Raw genomic sequence first — 19,286 nt, forward strand, 5'->3', positions numbered from 1 at the left:
GTTCCCCGCTGCCTTAACAGTGACTTCGACAGCAGCTGCCTCTTTAATAGTAGCCTCCACAGTCCCCTGCCCCTTAACAGTTACCTCCACAGTGCCCGCCCCTTTAACAGTGACCTCTACAGCAGCCTGCACCCTTAACAGTAACATCCAAAGCGCTTGCCCCTGTAACAGTGACCTCCACAATGGATGCCTCTTTATTAGTGATCTCCACAGTACCCCATCTCCTGAAGAGTGATTTTCACAATAACCCATCCCTTTAACAGTGACCTCTACAGAGCTCTGTTCCCTTAAGATGTGACCTTCACAACACACCACCCCCTTAAAAGTGACCTCTACAGCACCCCACCCCTTAATACTAACCTCCATAGCGGACCGCACCCTTAACTGTGACCTCCATCGTTCCCTGCCCCCTTAACAGAGACCTCCACAGTTCCCGCCCCTTTAACAGTTACCGCCACAGTACCCCGCTCCCTTAACAGTGACCCCCCACAGCAACTGCCCCTTTAATAGTGACCTCCACAGCATCCCACCCCTTTAACAGTGATCTACAATGCGCCCACCCCCTTAACAGTGACCTCCACACAGCCCGTCCCTTTAACAGTGACCTCCACAGCGGCCTGCCCCCTTAACAGTAATATCCACAGCGCCCGTACCTTTAACAGTGACCTCCACAGTGGACGCCCCTTTAACAGTGGCTGCCACAGTAACCTGCTCCCTTAACAGTGACCTCCAGAGCTGCTGCCCCTTTAATAGTGACCTCCACAGTCCCCTAACTCAATAACAGTAACCTCCACAATGCCCGTCCCTTTAACAGTGACCTACACAGTGGCCTTCCCCCTTAGTAGTAACATCCACTAGTGAACGCCCCTTTAACAGTGACCTCCACAGTGGCCACCCCTTTATTAGTGACCTCCACAGTACCCTGTCTCCTTAACAGTGATTTCCACAATAACTCGCCCCTTTAAGAGTGACCTCCACAGAGACCCACGCCTTTGTGACCTCCACAGTACCCCATCTCGTTAACTGCGATTTCTATAATAACCCACCCCCATACCTCCACAGAGCTCCATTCCCTTAAAATGTGACCCCCCTACACCCTGCCCCTTAACAGTGACCTCTATAGCACCCCGCCCCTTAACACTGACTTCAGTAGCAGATCGTCCCCTTAACTGTGACCTCCACTGTTCTCTGCCCCTTTAATAGAGACCACCACAGCACCCGCCCCTTTAAGAGTGACTGCCACAGTACCCCTCTCCCTTAACAGTGACCTCCACAGTACCCCGCTGCCTTAAGAGACCCCCACAGTGGCTGCCCCTTTAATAGGGACCGCAACAGTCCGCTGCCCCATAACAGTGAGCTCCACAGCACCTACCCCTTTAACAGTAACCTCCACAGCGGCCGCCCCTTTATTGGTGACCTCCACATTACCCCATCTCCTTAACAGTGATTTTCACAATAACCCACCCCCTTAACAGTGACCTCTACAGCACCCTGCCCCTTAACACTGACCTCCATAGCAGACCATCCCCTTAACTGTGACCTCCACAGCTGTCTGCCCTCTTAAATTTGACCTCCACAGCACTCCGCTCCCTTAACAGTGTCATTCACAGCGACCTGCCCCTTTAAAGGTGACCTATAGCAGTGAAGAAAAATGGCTAGGTTGTTATGGAAACCTGGTGTGGAACTGTGTGCATGTCGAAACTGAAGGACCTGCGAGCTTCTATTGGCTGATAAGGGTCATGTGACCATGTGCATGGCAGTTGGGATATGAGGAGAAAGACCTGCAGGCTTCTACTGGCTAATGCAGGTTATGTGATGTCATATTAGCATTTTTTGGGAACATCTCAGGAACGGTACGTCCTAAAACATGTCGGTCTAAAACATTCCCGGACACCTGATGTACCTGTGTGCCAAATTTGGTGCAGATCGGTCCAGTCGTTAAGTCGCGCATAAAGAACAGACCGACAGACAGAAACTCATATATATATATCTATCTAGCAGAAGGACCCAGCTTCACATGGGTATATTTCATTTAATGTTTCTGTGTGCCGTTAAAAGATATCAACAGTATCCCCAGTATAACAGTGACCTCTACAGTACCCCGCCACCTTAACAGTGAACTCCACAGTCCCTCACCCCTTAAAACTGCCCCCCCACAGTGCCCCACCACCTTAAAATGGGGCCTCCACAGCAGTCCATCCCCTTAACTTTGACCCTCACAGCAGCCCGCCTCTTTAACAGTGAGTTTCACAGCACCCCACTCCCTTGACATTGACCTCCTGAGGGGCCCGCCTTCTTAACAGTGACCTATACAGCACCCAGCCCCTTAATACTGACCTCCATAGGGAACAGTCCCCTTATCTGTGACCTCCACTGTTCCCTTAACAGAGACCTCTACAGCACCCATCCCTTTAACAGTGACTGCCACAGTACCCCGCTCCCTTAACAGTGACCTCACAGTACCCTGCTGACTTAACAGTGACCTCCACAGCAGCTGCCCCTTTAATAGTGGCCCCTGTCCCTTAACAGTGACCTCCACAGCAGCTGCCCCTTTAACAGTGACCTCTACAGCATTCTGCCCCTTAACACTAACCTCCTCAGGGGCACGCCCCCTTAACAAGGACCTCCACAGCAGCTTCCCCTTTAATAGTGGCCCCTGCCCCCTTAACAGTGATCTCAACAGCCCCCTGCCGCTTTAAGGCTAGGACTACAGGATGACATGTGTTGGGCGTCAATTTTTATAATGATAGTCTACGGCAGGGGTACTCAACTAGTTTTATTAAAGGTCCACATACCTGGGTCTGCAGTCAGGTGAAGGTCCGAGCTGAACGCCAACAGTAAAGATGCCATGCGATCATGTGATACATGCGCGTGGGGCGCTCTGACGTTATAGTGGAGCGCCCCGGGTAAGTCCCAGAATTAGTAATGGCCACATTAGTGCCCCAGTAAGAATAATGCCCCCAGTAAGAATAATGTCCCCATTAGTGCCCCCAGTAAGAGTATTGCCCCCATTAGTGCCCCCCTTCTCTGCTTTTGCAAAAAAATAAAATAAAATTTGCATTCACCTGGCTGCGGTGAACATTCACTGCTGACTGCAAGCTCAGGACCGGTGCTCCAACGTGATGACGTCTTGTAGGTCCTGTCTTGAGCTTCTAGTCAGCAGGGAGTGCTCTCCACAGCGTGAGCAAATGGAGGTGGAGGTACCGTAATTTTATTAATTTTTTTACTAGCACAAGTTGCGGTGGAGGTAACGGCTGTACTAATGGGCGTTCAATGATGGAAGCGCTCATTAGTAAGGGTACTTTCACACTTGCAGAAGGACGGATCCGACAGGCTGCTCACCCTGTCAGATCCATTTTGCCACTACTTCGCCGTGCCGCTGCTCTGTGCCCATCGACTATAATGGGGATGGGGGCAGAGCTACGGCGCAGCACGGTGAGAGGCCGCCAGACTAAAAGTACTACATGTCCGACTTTTTCGTCTGGCGGCCTCACGCCGTGCACTGCCATGCTGCGCCGTAGCTCCACTCCCGTTATAGTCAATGGGGAGTGGCAGTCCGGCGAAATAGCGGCAGGACGGATCTGACAGGGTGAACAGCCTGTCGGATCCGTCCTGCCGCAAGTGTGAAAGGAGCCTAACAGTCCTTACAGGAAAATTCTGGCACCGGCAAGGGAACTAAAATACCAGCCTTGCTGGTGAACTACTGGCCGGGTGGCAACCCAAGCCACAGAACAGACATATGATAGTTTTGTTCCGCATCCAATTTCCATTGTTGGGGGATTGGATGCGGACCCCTTAATTACAATGGGGCCACAAGAGATGCAGACAGCACACTGTGTGCTGTCTGCATCTTTTTCCGCTCCATTGAAACTAAGGGGTCCGCATCCAATGCCCCAATAATGGGAATTGGATGCGGAACAAAACTATCATGGTTTGATGGGGCTTAATCACTTTATTTAATCAGGTTACCTAAAGAAGATGGCCCAGGGGAGATGGGAGCATGACACTGGAGTCAGTGATGTGTTCCCGCCTCTCTGTAGCCCTCTCCACTCCCCCCTTCCTTCCCAAATGTGACATTTATATCATTGGTGGCAGTGGTGATGTCCCTCCCCTCTCCAGCAGCAGGTAAGTGTCCTTTGGAGCTTGAAGCTCCCTTATGTGCTGCCGCTGCTGCAGGGGAGGAGGGACCTGTGAGCGCACTGAGGGAGAAAGCGCTGGTGCCTGCATGTGGAGGGAGCCGTCTCTCACTGCGCCCCTGGGAAGGAGGAAGTGCGCCGGTAAGCTCCGCCTCTTGCACGTACCAGAGTGTGCAGGAGGAGGAGCGCTATATGTGGAGGGAGCCGGCCTGTCTCACTGCGCTCTGGGACAGGAGGAAGTGCGCCGGTAAGCTCCGCCTCTTGCACGTACCAGAGTGTGCAGGAGGAGGAGCGCTATATGTGGAGGGAGCCGGCCTGTCTCACTGCGCTCTGGGACAGGAGGAAGTGCGCCGGTAAGCTCCGCCTCTTGCACGTACCAGAGTGTGCAGGAGGAGGAGCGCTATATGTGGAGGGAGCCGGCCTGTCTCACTGCGCTCTGGGACAGGAGGAAGTGCGTCGGTAAGCTCCTCCTCCTGCACGGCACAGTATGCAGGAGATAGTGATGGGAAGTTCGGATCTTTTAGGTGAATCGGTTCATTTGAATCAGCTCATTCGGATCAGAATCGGATCTTCGGTTCACTTGGCGAGTCAGACTGCTGAGCTGACTCGCAAGTGAACTGAAGACTCTAGGTGCCGGTGCGCATGCGCAGCTGCTGACTCAGTCAGTGACACTGCAGTGAGTCGGCTCTTCAGCTCTCTGAAGTTGAACTCGTCTCTGATTAGTATTGAGTGAGTCAGGACTCAGGAAGAGTGATTTTTTTATAGTAAAGGGAAGCTGAGGCTGACGTTGGACAGGCGGACAGGAGGAAGCTGTCACTGTGGTGTGCAATGTGAATTGTTGTCTGTTGTGCATTGTTCCCCACAGTGACAACAGTCTGACACTGACAGTAGTACAACCAACCAAGTGAAGTGAGATGTGAATGCACAGGGAAAACTATGTGCTGAACTGTGTCATCTGTCCCTTCTCTTATCTCTCTGCTCCTTATCACTGCTGCAACAAGAGCCGACAGCCTCAGTGTAACCTGTTCTACAGTCTGACTCACAGCCTCAGTGTAACCTGTTCTACAGTCTGACTCACGGCCTCAGTGTAACCTGTTCTACAGTCTGACGACTCACGGCTCTTTTAACTCAATGAATGGAATGAGTCACTGACTGAGTCGGATCTTTAGGTTCTTTTGACTCATTCCATTCATTTAGACTCCCTGACCCTGTACTACTCCGAGGACTCGAGTCAGAGCTGCTACTGTGCTGTGCTGGCCTCGCCCCCTCAGCTCTGGTCGGTGATTGGTTGGTGGGCGGGGAGGGGCTGGCAGAAGCAGCTCTTCCACTCTAAGATCATATTACTGACTCCTCCCAGTCCCTCCCTCAGGCTCCTGACCTGCTGCCAGCGTGAGGTGAGCTGAGCGTCTCTGTCAGCAGTGTCTGTGTGCTGGGACTGAGCTGAGCCGGTTCAAACGGATCGATTGGAGGAGCGCTCTGAAGGATGGCCGGGGTCCGGACAACTGGCGGCCGCGGTCCGTATTTGGACCGCGGTCCGCCAGTTGAGTACCCCTGGTACGGTGTCGCACTGCGACTGCGACACGACAGTCGCAAAAAATCCATCCAAGAAGGATTTTTCTGTCGCATTGCAGCATGTCACAGTGCAACACCATAGACCAGGGGTACTCAACTGGCGGACCGCGGTCCAAATACGGACCGCGGCCGCCAGTTGTCCGGACCCCGGCCATCCTTCAGAGCGCTCCTCCTCTCCTGCACACTGTACCGTGCAGGAGGAGGAGCTTACCGGCGCACTTCCACCTGTCCCACAGCGCAGTGAGACAGGGCTTCCTCCACATGTAGCGCTCCTCCTCCTGCACACTCTGGCAGCTCTGCTCAATACAGCGGCGGGCACAGGAGGAGTCTCTCCCTCCCCCCTGTGCTGCTGCTGTCCCCGCCGCTGCCAATAAGAAGAGGCAGGAGGAGGAGGGGAGGGGCTGTGGTCACTGCGCCACCAATGATGAAAACCGACCTGTAATACAAATACAGGAGGCGGGTGCTGGAATCAAATAGCCGGCACCCGACCTCTGTGACAGGGAGCTGCGATCAGCTGCAGTTGAGTTAACCCTTCAGGTGCGGTACCTGAGGGGTTAATTGTAGCTGATCGCAGCCCCCTGTCACAAAGGTCGGGTGCCGGCTATTTGATTCCAGCACCCGCCTCCTGTATTTGTATAAGAAACGTTGGTGGCACAGTGCGCCCCCCCCCCCCCAAACCCCAGTATAAGAAACATTGGTGGCGCAGTGCGCCCCCCCCCCTAGTATAAGAAACATTGGTGCGCAGTGCGCCCCCCCCCCCAACACCCCAGTATAAGAAACATTGGTGGCGCAGTGCGCCCCCCCCCCCTAGTATAAGAAACATTGGTGCGCAGTGCGCCCCCCCCCCAACACCCCAGTATAAGAAACATTGGGGGCGCAGTGCGCCCCCCCCCCCCCTAGTATAAGAAACATTGGTGCGCAGTGCGCCCCCCCCCCTCCCCCCCCCTTCCCCATTATAAGAAACATTGGTGGCTCAGTGGGAAGTGCCAATGAGGGTTAAAAATAATAAAAGAAAATTAACTCACCTCCCTCCAGTTGATCGCTTAACTGCCGGTCTCCTGTTCTTACTTCTTTCTTCAGGACCTGTGGTGACGTCACTGAGCTCATCACATGGCCCATTACCATGGTGAAGGATCATGTGATGAGCTCAGTGATGTCACCACAGGTCCTGAAGAAAGAAGTAAGAACTGGAGACCGGCAGCTAATCGATCAACTGGAGGAGGTGAGTAAATTATTTTTAACCCTCATTGGCACTGCCCACTGCGCCACCAATGTTTATTATATTGGGGGGCGCACTGCGCCACCAATGTTTATTATTTTGAGGGGGGCGCACTGCGCCACCAATGTTTATTATGTTGGGGGGCACACTGCGCCACCAATGTTTATTATATTGGGGGGCACACTGCGCCACCAATGTTTATTATATTGGGGGGCACACTGCGCCACCAATGTTTATTATGTTGGGGGGCACACTGCGCCACCAATGTTTATTATATTGAGGGGGGCGCACTGCGCCACCAATGTTTATTATATTGGGGGGGCACACTGCGCCACCAATGTTTATTATATTGGGGGGCACACTGCGCCACCAATGTTTATTATGTTGGGGGGCACACTGCGCCACCAATGTTTATTATATTGGGGGGCACACTGCGCCACAATGTTTATTATGTTGGGGGGCACACTGCGCCACCAAGGTTTATTATGTTGGGGGGCACACTGCGCCACCAATGTTTATTATATTGAGGGGGGCGCACTGCGCCACCAATGTTTATTATATTGGGGGGTCACACTGCGCCACCAATGTTTATTATATTGGGGGCACACTGCGCCACAATGTTAATTATATTGGGGGGCACACTGCGCCACAATGTTTATTATATTGAGGGGGGGCGCACTGCGCCACCAATGTTTATTATACTGGGGTGATGGGGGGGCGCACTGCGCCACTAATGTTTTATTATTTGAGGGGGGCGCAGTGCGCCACCAATGTTTATTATTTTGAGGGGGGGCGCACTGCGCCACCAATGTTTATTATTTTGAGGGGGGCGCACTGCGCCACCAATGTTTATTATTTTGAGGGGGGCGCACTGCGCCACCAATGTTTATTATTTTGAGGGGGGGGCGCACTGCGCCACCAATGTTTATTATTTTGAGGGGGGGCGCACTGCGCCACCAATGTTTATTATACTGAGGGGGCCGCCAGACGAAAAAGTCGGACATGTAGTACTTTTAGTCTGGCAGCATCTCACCGTGCTGCGCCGTAACTCTGCCCCCATCCCCATTATAGTCGATGGGCACAGAGCAGCGGCACGGCGAAGTAGTGGCAAGATGGATCTGACAGGGTGAGCAGCCTGTCGGATCCGTCCTGCTGCAAGTGTGAAAGTACCCTTACTAATGAGCGCTTCCATCATGGAACGCCCATTAGTACAGCCTTTACCTCCACCGCTACTTGTGCTAGTAAAAAAATATATATATTACGGCAGTGTTTCCCAACCATTGTGCCTCCAGCTGTTGCAAAACTACAACTCCCAGAATGCCTGGACAGCCTTTGGCTGTGCGGGCATGCTGGGAGTTGTAGTTTTGCAACAGCTGGAGGCACACTGGTTGGGAAACACTGTATTACGGTACCTCCACCTCCATTTGCTCACGCTGTGGAGAACACTCCCTGCTGACTAGAAGCTCAGGACAGGACCTACAAGACGCCATCACGTTGGAGCACCGGTCCTGAGCGTGTAGTCAGCAGCGAATGTTCACCGCAGCCAGGTGAATGCAAATATTTTTATTTTTTTTGCAAAAGCAGAGAGGGGGGGCACTAATGGGGGCAATACTCTTACTGGGGGCACTAATGTGGCCATTACTAATTCTGGACTACCCGGGGCGCTCCACTATAACGTCAGAGCGCCCCACGCGCATGTATCACATGATCGCATGGCATCTTTACTGTTGGCGTTCAGCTCGGACCTTCACTGACTGCAGACCCTGGTATGTGGACCTTTAATAAAACTAGTTGAGTACCCCTGCCATAGACTATCATTATAAAAAATGTTGTGCGACATCAATGTCGCGCAAACACATGTAGCAATGTAGTTGTGCCCTATGTGGCGTGTGACTTAATGTCGCGCGACACATGTCGTTGTGTAGCCCTAGCCTAAAGCTGACCTACAGCAGTGAAAAAAATGGCTGGGTTGTTATGGAAACCTGGAGTAAAACTGTTGTGTATGTGGATACTAAGGGCCTGCGAGCTTCTACTGGCTTTTAAGAGACATGTGACCGTGTGTATGGCAGTTGGGATATGAGTGAAAGAATTGCAGGCTTCTGTTGGCTAATGCAGGTCATTTATGGGAATATCTCAGGAACGGTACGTCCTAGAGACCTGAGATGTACTGTGTGCCAAATTTGGTGAAGATCGGTCCAGTCGTTTGATCAAGCATAAAGAACAGACAGACAGGCAGACGCACAGACAGACAAACTCATTGTCACGGATAAGAGTGAGGGAAACCCTCATCCATGCGATGTTATGGAATAGGGTAGCTGCTAGGTCAGGACCACAGGATCAGGGAGCAGGTCACCTCCTATCGCGTCCTAATACTGACCCTGACTCCTAACTGTATGAGCTAACCCAGATGGTAGGAGGGCTCATACTCTGAACCTAGGGTCCTACTATCCCTCAGGAAAAATAGACACTGAGGAACAGGAGTCTCACTGGCCAAGCTGCAAGGAAAGGGGAAACATATACAGACATATGGATATGGCAGGTGAACTACACCAGTTCCAAACCTACCTGCCACAGCTTCGCTGACTGGAACCCATGCACCAGTACTGCTGTCCACACAAACACTAAGGACACAGCACACCACAAAACACACAGGTAACCAGGACATCCATAGCTGTAATAAACATAGAAAGGATAACAACATCAACTTAACATCATGCATAACTTTTATGACCACAAGGGTGGCCCTCACTGTAAGATTGGTATAAGGATACCAGGAGGATGACTCCAGCATACATGGCAGGAGCACCCCTCAGACTTCTGGCATCCAGCAGGAGCTAAATAGCCCAAGCAGCCACACCCACACACCAGAAAAGGAGTTAACCCTTTCATCACCAGAGAAGGTAAGTGTCACTTAAGGAGAAGTGTACACAGAACAAACTCCCTAACACCAAACATAGAAAGTGAACACTTAAAATCACACGTTTGCAAGAGGCAACCGCATGCCGTGACAGTGAGCCGCTAGCCACCAGCTCCAGCTGCTACACTGCCAACAACCATATGTTGCCAACGGCAACCACACGTAAGGCGACAAACCCAGAGCCCTCACCTGTGGTTGACAACATAGAACAAACCGCTGACAACTGCATGCGACCAAAGAGAGTCACGACCCTAACCATGGTCGTGACACTCATTTTTATATATATAAGAGACAAGTTTATAATAAATCTTTCTCCATAAAACTATATATCAATCTGCTCAGCTCCTCCTGCTTTATAACAATCCTGCTTACAATGCATTTTCATGGTGAGAGGTTTCCTTAAAGGGGTTAATAGAGACGGATTTTAGTAACACCAATGCTTTGAGCTAAACATAATGCCTCCTTACATTGGATGTAACTTACCAAACCAGGGAGCATTGGAGAGAGCCATGCGTGCCTACCATCACTGGTGTCATTCACATTGTCAATGAGTTTGTCCGGTGTTCTCACGTCTCCACACACATCTTCTAGAACATTGATACTTTCTGGAAATGCAGCAATATCTAACAAACAGTTAAAGAAACACAGCAGAATTTGTGCAGCTACATATGAAAGAAGAATCTTCAAAAGATGAAACAATACGGTACTCAACATAAAATCCTTTCTTTATTCATAAATCCATAAAATACATAAGCTTTGAAGTGCAAGATGCCAAAATGAGGCGACGGCCGTTTCCCCACTGACTGCGCTTCCACAGGCCTCCACATATGAAGCTGGGTGGGGTCTTAATTATATACACCTTCCTCTGACATCACTTCATTCATTAAAAAGTGAACATATATAATACATAAAAATAGCACGATATTCACACGAGCACAATTATTATACCTTACAAGAATACGCTGAGGTCGTTCTTCTCATTTAATCCTACTGTTCCCACTGCATTACCTTTAATAATCCAGCTTCCCTCTGGAGTAGAATTCTCTGTCGATCTCCTCCTCTTCTGGGAGTATTAACACTTTCTATGCCGGAAAACTTCAACACTATGGATCTCTGCTATGCACCTGATGCGCTCAGTCAGGTGTGGGGAGCCTCTGCTTGTCTTTACTGAATTGAAATGTTCCCCGACTTTGTCAAAAAGGCACCTAATTGTCTTTCCTATCTAAAGGTGGCCACAAGGACAACTAGAACTTACAGTACACATATTGTGTGAAAATGGTTGCACCTCTTATGCTCTATACCTCCTATCATGAACAACCGCGTCTGCATAATGTACTTACAGAAGGTACAGAGCCGCACTTGTAATTAGAATGGATGACGCAAGACAGTCTTTTTTAAAATATAGAAGTCCCTCTTAGTTTGTTTCTAATGGTAAACATTCCTCCTGAACGCTATCAAGGGTTTTTGAGCAGAGTATTTCTCTAGAGCCGCATCATGCTTCAATATGTCGATTTTTAATAAGCTCTGCGTATAAGGTCCGCTGCAGTGCTGTATTTAAATAAAACACAAACCTATAGTTTTCTCTTTATTTTTTCCTTTAACCAAAAAGTAGATCTCCTGTTTTATTTTACTGGCCCTGTCTTAGCTTTATCCAGTTCTTTCCTATAGTACCCTCTTTGCAATAACCGTACCTTTATTCTTGATCTTGATCTAAAAAAATCAGTATCTTGACTATTTAGTCTGCATAGTCTAATGAACTGGCCATAGGGGACTGCTGGTTTTACACTTGGAGGGTGAACGCTTTTATAATGCAATAGTGAGCTCGTGGCATTGGTTTTCTATAGCCCTTTGTTATTACAGGACCGTCTTCCATAGAAGCCAGGACATCTAGAAATTCATACTCTTATCTCCAGTCTTAGATGTAAATTCTTATTCATCTCGTTTCCTTTGTTTAGATAGTCCAGGAAGTTATCAAATTGTTCTTATGACCCAGACCAAACAATAAACATTTCATCGTTATACCTCAAAAACATTTTACAGTATGTACTTGATAAATGGATTGTATCTATCTTCAAAAACAGCCAGTGGCGTCTCTAGCTTTCAAATTTTGGGGGGGCACACTAGGGCCAGGACAAAAGTAGGGGGGGCAGCTATAACAACGATACATTTACACAAGTACGCTTAGAAATGCTGCGATACTTTACCCAATACCTAAAACCGCAACAGGGAAGAAAAGTCTTGCTGTCTGTGGTTTAAGAAAACCCCTCAGATTTCAACATGTCCTAGCTGCCTGTGGATGACACTTTTATAGAGAGGGGGATCTGTGGATGACACTGCTATGGGGGGGATCTGTGGATGCCACATACGTATATAGCATCTTATGCTATATGTGTCATCCACAGATCCACCCCATGACAGTGTCATCCCCATTTCCCCCTCCATAATAGTGTCATCCACAGATCTCCCTGTTAGAGTCTGATCTGATGTGTAATGGAAAATATTTTTTTTCTTATTGTCCTCCTCTAAAACCTAGGTGCGTCTTATGAGCCGGTGCGTCTTATAGGGCGAAACATACGGTACATGTTTATGTCCATACACACACACTGCTGGACTACCCCAATAGATAGATACACTGCAGTACATATCTATACATATGTGTGTGTGTGTTATATATATATATATATATATATATATTGCAAAAGTATTCACTCCCTCCTTGACTTTATTCGTATTTTGGTGCCTCACAACCTGGAATTAACATGTATTGTTTGAGGATTTGCATGATTTAATTTACAGAATATGCCCACAGATGTTTTTTTTTTTTATTGTGAAGCAAACAACAAATAGGACAAAATAACAGAAAAAGTTAATCTGCATAACTATCCCCCCTAAAGTCAATACTTTAGAGCCACCTTTTGCGGCAATCACAGATCAAGGTCGCTTTGGATAAGTCTCTATGAGCTTGCCACATCTTACCCCTGGGATTTTTGCCCATTCCTCCTTGAAAAACTGCTCCAGCATCTTCAAGTTGGATGGTTTGCACATGTTAACAGCAATCTAAGTCTGACCAAAGATTTTCTATTGGATTGAGATTTGGGCTTTGACTAGGCCATTCCAACACATTTACATGTTTCCCCTTAAACCACTCAAGTGTTGCTTTAGCAGTGTGTTTAGGGCAATTGTCCTGCTGGAAGGTGAACCTCCGTCCTAGCCTCAAATCACACACAGAGTGGTACAGGTTTTACTCAAGAATATCCCTGTATTTAGCAACATCCATCTTTCCCTCAACTCTGACCAGTTTCCCAGTCCCGACTGCTGAAAAACATCCCCACAGCATGATGCTGCCACCACCATGTTTCACTGTGGAGATGGTATTCTTTGGGTGATGTAGTGTGTTGGGTTTGAGCCAGACATGGCATTTTCTTTGATGGCCGAAAAGTTCAATTTTAGTTCCATCAGACCAGAGCACCTTTCTCCATACATTTTGGGAGTCTCCCACATGCCTTTTCGCAAATTCACAATGTGCCTTTTAGTTTTTAGCTGAAACTAATGGCTTTCTTCTGGCCACTGCCATAAAGCCCCAACTCTATGGAGCGTACGGCTTATTGTTATCATATGTACAGATACTCCAGGCTCTGCTGTGGAAACTCTGCAGCTCCTCCAGGGTTACTTAGGTCTCTGTGCTGCCTCTCTGATTAATCCCCTCCTTTCCCGCTCCATGAGTTTTGGTGGGCGGCTGTCTCTTGGCAAGTTTGCTGTTGTGCCATGTTCTTTCCATTTAGTTATTGATAGTTATGATGGTGCTCCTTGGATCATCAAAGATTTGGATATTTTTTTTTTATAACCCTAACCCTGATTTGTACTTCTCAACAACATTGTCCCTTACTTGTTTGGAGAGTTCCTTGGTCTTCATGGCAGTGTTTTGCTTAGGTGTTGCAGCCTTTAGGGCCTTTCATAAAAGGTGTGCATATGTAATGACAGATCATGGGACACTTAGATTGCACACAGTTGGACTCATTTCACTAATTATGTGACTTCTTAAGGTAATTGGATGCACCATGGCTTTTTATGGCTTCCTAACAAAGGGGGTGAATACATACGCACATGCCAATTTTCTGTTTTCTATTTCTAAACAATAGTTTTATTTATATATTTTTCTCATTTCACTTCACCAACTTGGACTATTGTGTTCTGATCCAATCACATAAAATTCAGATTAACAAAACATTGAACTTAAGGCTGTAATGCAACAAAAATACGAAAAAAGTCAGGGGGGGAATTACTTTTGCAAGTCACTGTATCTATTACTAGTGGTAGTCCTGCAATACAGATGGTAAGGACATGGCACACAGAGGGACCAGGCTGGGGGACTGACTGTTGAAGTAGCAGGAGGTAGTGTCAGCATACCTGATAACAGCTGGAAGGGCAATGTCTCCATGTCTGGAGAACAGGAAATCAAGTCGGGAGGGAAGGCTGTCATGGCTGGCACACATCACATGGACAGCTATAGGCTCCGAGCTAGATTTCTGTCTTATTGGTAGAGGCTGCAGCTCTGTCAGCGCACTGTGTGATTTGTTCGGCTGAGGCTCTCACACGTCACACGCCAGAGCAGTCATTACCATACACATTGTATGATAATGACAGCACACTGAGCACAGCGGGGTCAGTGCCTGTAATGTGTATTACAGGCGGTAACACATAATGCTCGCCTCTGCTTTTATTATCAGGCACAGTGTATGATAATGACTGAGAGCAGGAGGGTCGACGGCCAGCGATGTGTACTGGAGGGGGCTGCTGAAGACCGGGATCTGCTGGCCCCTGGCTAGTAAAAGGCAATCAGCCGAGCGGGAGTTTCCCCGGAAAGGTGCATTGCCCATCGCCCCTGTCCTGGACTATCAAAACAAAGGTAATGAGATGAATATAAAATTTACATGGAAGTTTGGGATAGGGTATTGAATTTCTAGATGTCCTGGTTTCTGTGGAAGACGGTCATGTAATAAGGCTACTTAACCCAATGCCACAACTCACTATTGCACAATCTAAAAGCTTTCACGCCCAAATGTAAAATCTGCAGTCCCTGATTTTTTTAGATCAAGCTCAAGAACTGAAAGTATGGTTATTGCAAAGAGGGCAAGAGGGTACCTTAGTAAAGAACTGGATAAAGCTATAGACAGGGCCAGTAAAATAAACAGAGATCTACTTTTTGGTCAAAGGAAAAAAACTATAGGTTTGTGTTTTCTTTTAAATAAAGCCCTGCAGCGGACATTATACGCAAAGCTTATTTAAAAACTGGAACATATTGAAGCATAATGCGGCTCTAGAAATTCACTGCTCAAAATCCCTTGAAAGAAACATAGAATGTGTTGGCAGATAAGAACCATTTGGCCCATCTAGTCTGCCCAATATCTGAATACTATGAATAGCCTTGGCCCCTATCTTATATGAAGGATGGCCTTATGCCTATCCCATGCATGCTTAAATCCTCCACTGTATTTGCAGCTACCACTTCTGCCAGGAAGGCTATTCCATGCATCCACTACTCTCTCAGTAAAGTAATACTTCCTGATATTACTTTTAAACCTTTGCCCCTCTAATTTAAAACTATGTCCTCTTGTAGCAGTTTTTCTTCTTTTAAATATTCTCTCCTCTTTTACCTTGTTGATTCCCTTTATGTATTTAAAAGTTTCTATCATATCCCCTCTGTCTCGTCTTTCTTCCAAGCTATACATGTTAAGGTCCTTTAATCTTTCCTGGTACGTTTTATCCTGCAATCCATGTACTAGTTTAGTAGCTCTTCTCTGAACTCTCTCCAAAGTATCCATATCCTTCTGGAGATATGGTCTCCAGTACTGAGCACAATACTCCAAATGAGGTCTCACTAGTGCTCTGTAGAGCGGCATGAGCACCTCCCTCTTTCTACTGGTAATTCCTCTCCCTATACACCCAAGCATTCTGCTAGCATTTCCTGCTGCTCTATGACATTGTCTGCCTACCTTTAAGTCTTCTGAAATAATGACCCCTAAATCCCTTTCCTCAGATACTGTGGTTAGGACTGTATCACTGATTTTATATTCTGCTTTTGGGTTTTTACGTCCCAGGTGCATTATCTTGCACTTATCAACATTAAATTTTAGTTGCCATATTTTTGACCATTCCTCTAGTTTTCCTAAGTCCTTTTCCATTTGGTGTATCCCTCCAGGAACATCAACCCTGTTACAAATCTTTGTGTCATCAGAAAAAAGACACACCTTACCATCGAGGCCTTCTGCAAAATATATTTAACAATATGGGTCCCAGAACAGATCCCTGAGGTACCCCACTGGTAACAAGACCATGGTCTGAATATACTCCATTGACTACAACCCTCTGTTGTCTGTCCCTCAGCCACTGTCTAATCCATTCAACAATATGGGAGTCCAAGCCCAAAGACTGCACTTTATTGATAAGTTTTCTATGTGGGACAATATCAAAAGCCTTACTAAAGTCTAGATAAGCGATGTCTACTGCACCTCCTCCATCTATTATTTTAGTCACCCAATCAAAAAAATCAATAAGATTAGTTTGACATGATCTCCCTGAAGTAAACCCATGCTGTTTTTCATCTTTCAATCCATGGGATTTTAGATGTTCCAAAATCCTCTCCTTAAGTATGGTTTCCATTAATTTCCCCACTATTGATGTCAGGCTTACTGGCCTATAGTTGCCCGATTCCTCCCTACTACCTTTTTTGTGAATGGGCAAAACATTTGCTAATTTCCAATCTTCTGGGACGACTCCTGTTGCCAGTGATTGGTTAAATAAATCTGTTAATGGTTTTGCTAGTTCACCGCTGAGCTCTTTTAATAGCTTTGGGTGTATCCCATCAGGCCCCTGTGACTTATTTGTATTAATTTTAGACAGCTGACTTAGAACCTCTTCCTCTGTAAAGACACATGCATCAAAAGATTCATTAGTCTTCTTTCCTAACTGAGGTCCTTCTCCTTCATTTTCCTTTGTAAAAACTGAACAGAAATATTCATTGAGGCAGTCAGCTAGTTCTTTATCTTCTTCCATATACCTTCCTTCTTTTTTTTTAATTTGGCAATTCCTTGTTTTAGTTTCTTTTTTTCATTTATGTATCTGAAGAATGCCTTCTCGCCTTTTTTCCCTGACTGAGCTAATTTCTCTTCTGCCTGTGCTTTGGAAGCTCTTATAACTACTTTGGCCTCTCTCTGCCTAATCTTATAAATTTCCCCGTTTTTTTTTTTTTTTTTTATAATTCCTAAATGCTATCTTTTTGTTTTTAATGATTTTGGCTACTTCTGCTGAGTACCACAGTGGTCTCTTCCTTTTTTTGCTTTTACTGACAAGCCTAATGCAATTTTCTGTTGCCTTCAATAGTGCAACTTTTAAGTAGTCACATTTCTCCTGGACTCCAATGAAACTGTTCCAGTCTGATAGGGACTTGTATACCACTAATCAAATTTTAGAAAAGTCTGTTTTTCTAAAATCTAAAACTTTTGTTTTTGTGTGGTGTGACTCAGTCAATGTACTTATAGTAAACCACACTGACTGGTGATCACTAGATCCCAAGCTTTCCCCTACAGTAATATCAGATACCAAATTCCCATTTGTGAATACTAAATCTAAAATGGCCTCCTTCCGGGTTGGCTCCTCCACTACTTGCTGTAGAGATAATCCCAGTAGGGAATTTAGAATATCTGTACTCCTGGCAGAACTAGCTATTTTGGTTTTCCAGTTTACATCTGGAAGATTGAAGTCTCCCATAATGATAACTTCCCCCTTCAATGTCATTTTAGCTATTTCCTCAACTAGTAGATCATCTAATTCTTTGACTTGGCTAGGTGGTCTATATATCACACCTACACGAGTTACCTTATGATTATCAAGCTGCACGGTAACCCAAACTGACTCTAAATTGTTCTTGCTAACTTGTATCAAATTAGATTTTATGTTATCTTTCACATACAGGGCCACCCCTCCCCCCTTCTTGCCTTCTCTGTCTTTCCTGTATAGAGAGAACCCTGGTATTGATATATCCCAGTCATTACTCCCCTTGAACCACGTCTCAGTAACAGCCACTACATCTATATTCTCAGATGCCATTATAGCCTCAAGTTCATTGATCTTATTCCCTAGACTGCGAGCATTTGTAGACAAGACTCTGAGCTTGTCATTTCTTAACCTTTGTGCTACTGGCCTCTTCTGGCATTGTTGCGGGGGGAAGCTTCTTTCACCTTTGAAACCTCATTGCAAGCCAGATCGTTTGTCCCAAGATGGAGAATAACATCCACTTCCCTTTCCTGCTTTGCTTGCCTAACAATATTAAGGATCCGTCGTCTATCCCTGCTAGCGGTAGCACCAGGGAGACATCTAACAACACCATTCTCCTCAAACTTCACACCTCTTATGATGGAATCGCCCACCAACAGCTGCTTACTATCAATCCTCACCTTCTCCTTTTTGTCTTTGGCTGCAGTCTTACATACTTTAGGCATGGGAGATGATTGTTTTTCACCCACTGTGCTTGAGCCATCCTCCATGTTGCTCTTGCACTCTGAAAGTGCTGCAAATGAATTATGGAGAGCCACAGACTGTGGGACATGCCTTCTATCCACAACTCTCAGTCTACCAGAACCTACAGTAACCCAAGTAGCGTTCAGGAGGAATGTTACCATTAGAAACAAACTAGTCAGAAGTGACTTCTGTATTAAAAAAGACTGTCTTATGTCATCCATTCCAATTATAAGTGCGGCTCTTGTTCCTTCTGTAAGTACAATATGCAGACGCGGTTGTTGACGATAGGAGGTATAGAGCATAAAGTGCAACATTTCATCAATTGCCGCACTAAATATGTAGTGTATGTTCTAGTTGTCCTCGTGACCACCTTTATATAGGAAAGACAATTAGGTGTCTATTTGAGAAAGTCAGGAAAATTTTAATTCAGTAAAGACAAGCAGAGGCTCCTCACCAGGGTTGCCAACCGTCTGTAAATTTACTGACAGTCCACAAAAAGTGGGTGTTTTCCTCTGCCTTCCTTAGCGTCCGGCAGAAAAAAACAGTCTGTTATTCTTTGCCTGTTCACGAGTTCTGCACTGCGCATGCGCACTTGGGCAGTGCAGGAGATAAGAAAGTCGCTGGCCTGGGTCTGTGCTGAGCCAGAAGATCAGAAGTGGAGGACGGGGTCAGGAGGAGGAGCACCACCCACCTGCCACCAATGAAAGCGCAGCTTTATTTCCCACGTGGTCGAACACGTCAGACTGTGCAGCACTGTGGCCAGGTGCGAACTCTGTTCACTGGATTGTGCTGGTCTAGCATGACTGTGACAGGTGAGTGAGATGTATGAGTCATCCCAGAGGGATTGTTTAAACTGCTGGGGGGCACTATAGGGGACTGCTAAGCTGCTGGGGGTGGGGGGGGGGGCACTATAAGGGACTGATAA

The 19,286-nt window shown here is 47.0% G+C and overlaps 1 protein-coding gene across 2 annotated transcripts in view; it reads right to left on the reverse strand.

The window, feature by feature from the left end:
* Positions 1 to 19,286, reverse strand: part of LOC121008919 (katanin interacting protein) — a 311,559-nt gene that overhangs the window by 58,130 nt on the left and 234,143 nt on the right. For both annotated transcript variants that reach the window (XM_040441686.1, XM_040441685.1), the window contains one exon: positions 10,328 to 10,467. In XM_040441686.1, the coding sequence (XP_040297620.1) occupies positions 10,328 to 10,467 (140 nt within the window). The remainder of the gene's footprint in view (positions 1 to 10,327; positions 10,468 to 19,286) is intronic.

The sequence above is a fragment of the Bufo bufo genome, chromosome 7 (assembly GCF_905171765.1).
Source record: "Bufo bufo chromosome 7, aBufBuf1.1, whole genome shotgun sequence".
NCBI classification, from domain to species: Eukaryota; Metazoa; Chordata; class Amphibia; order Anura; family Bufonidae; genus Bufo; species Bufo bufo.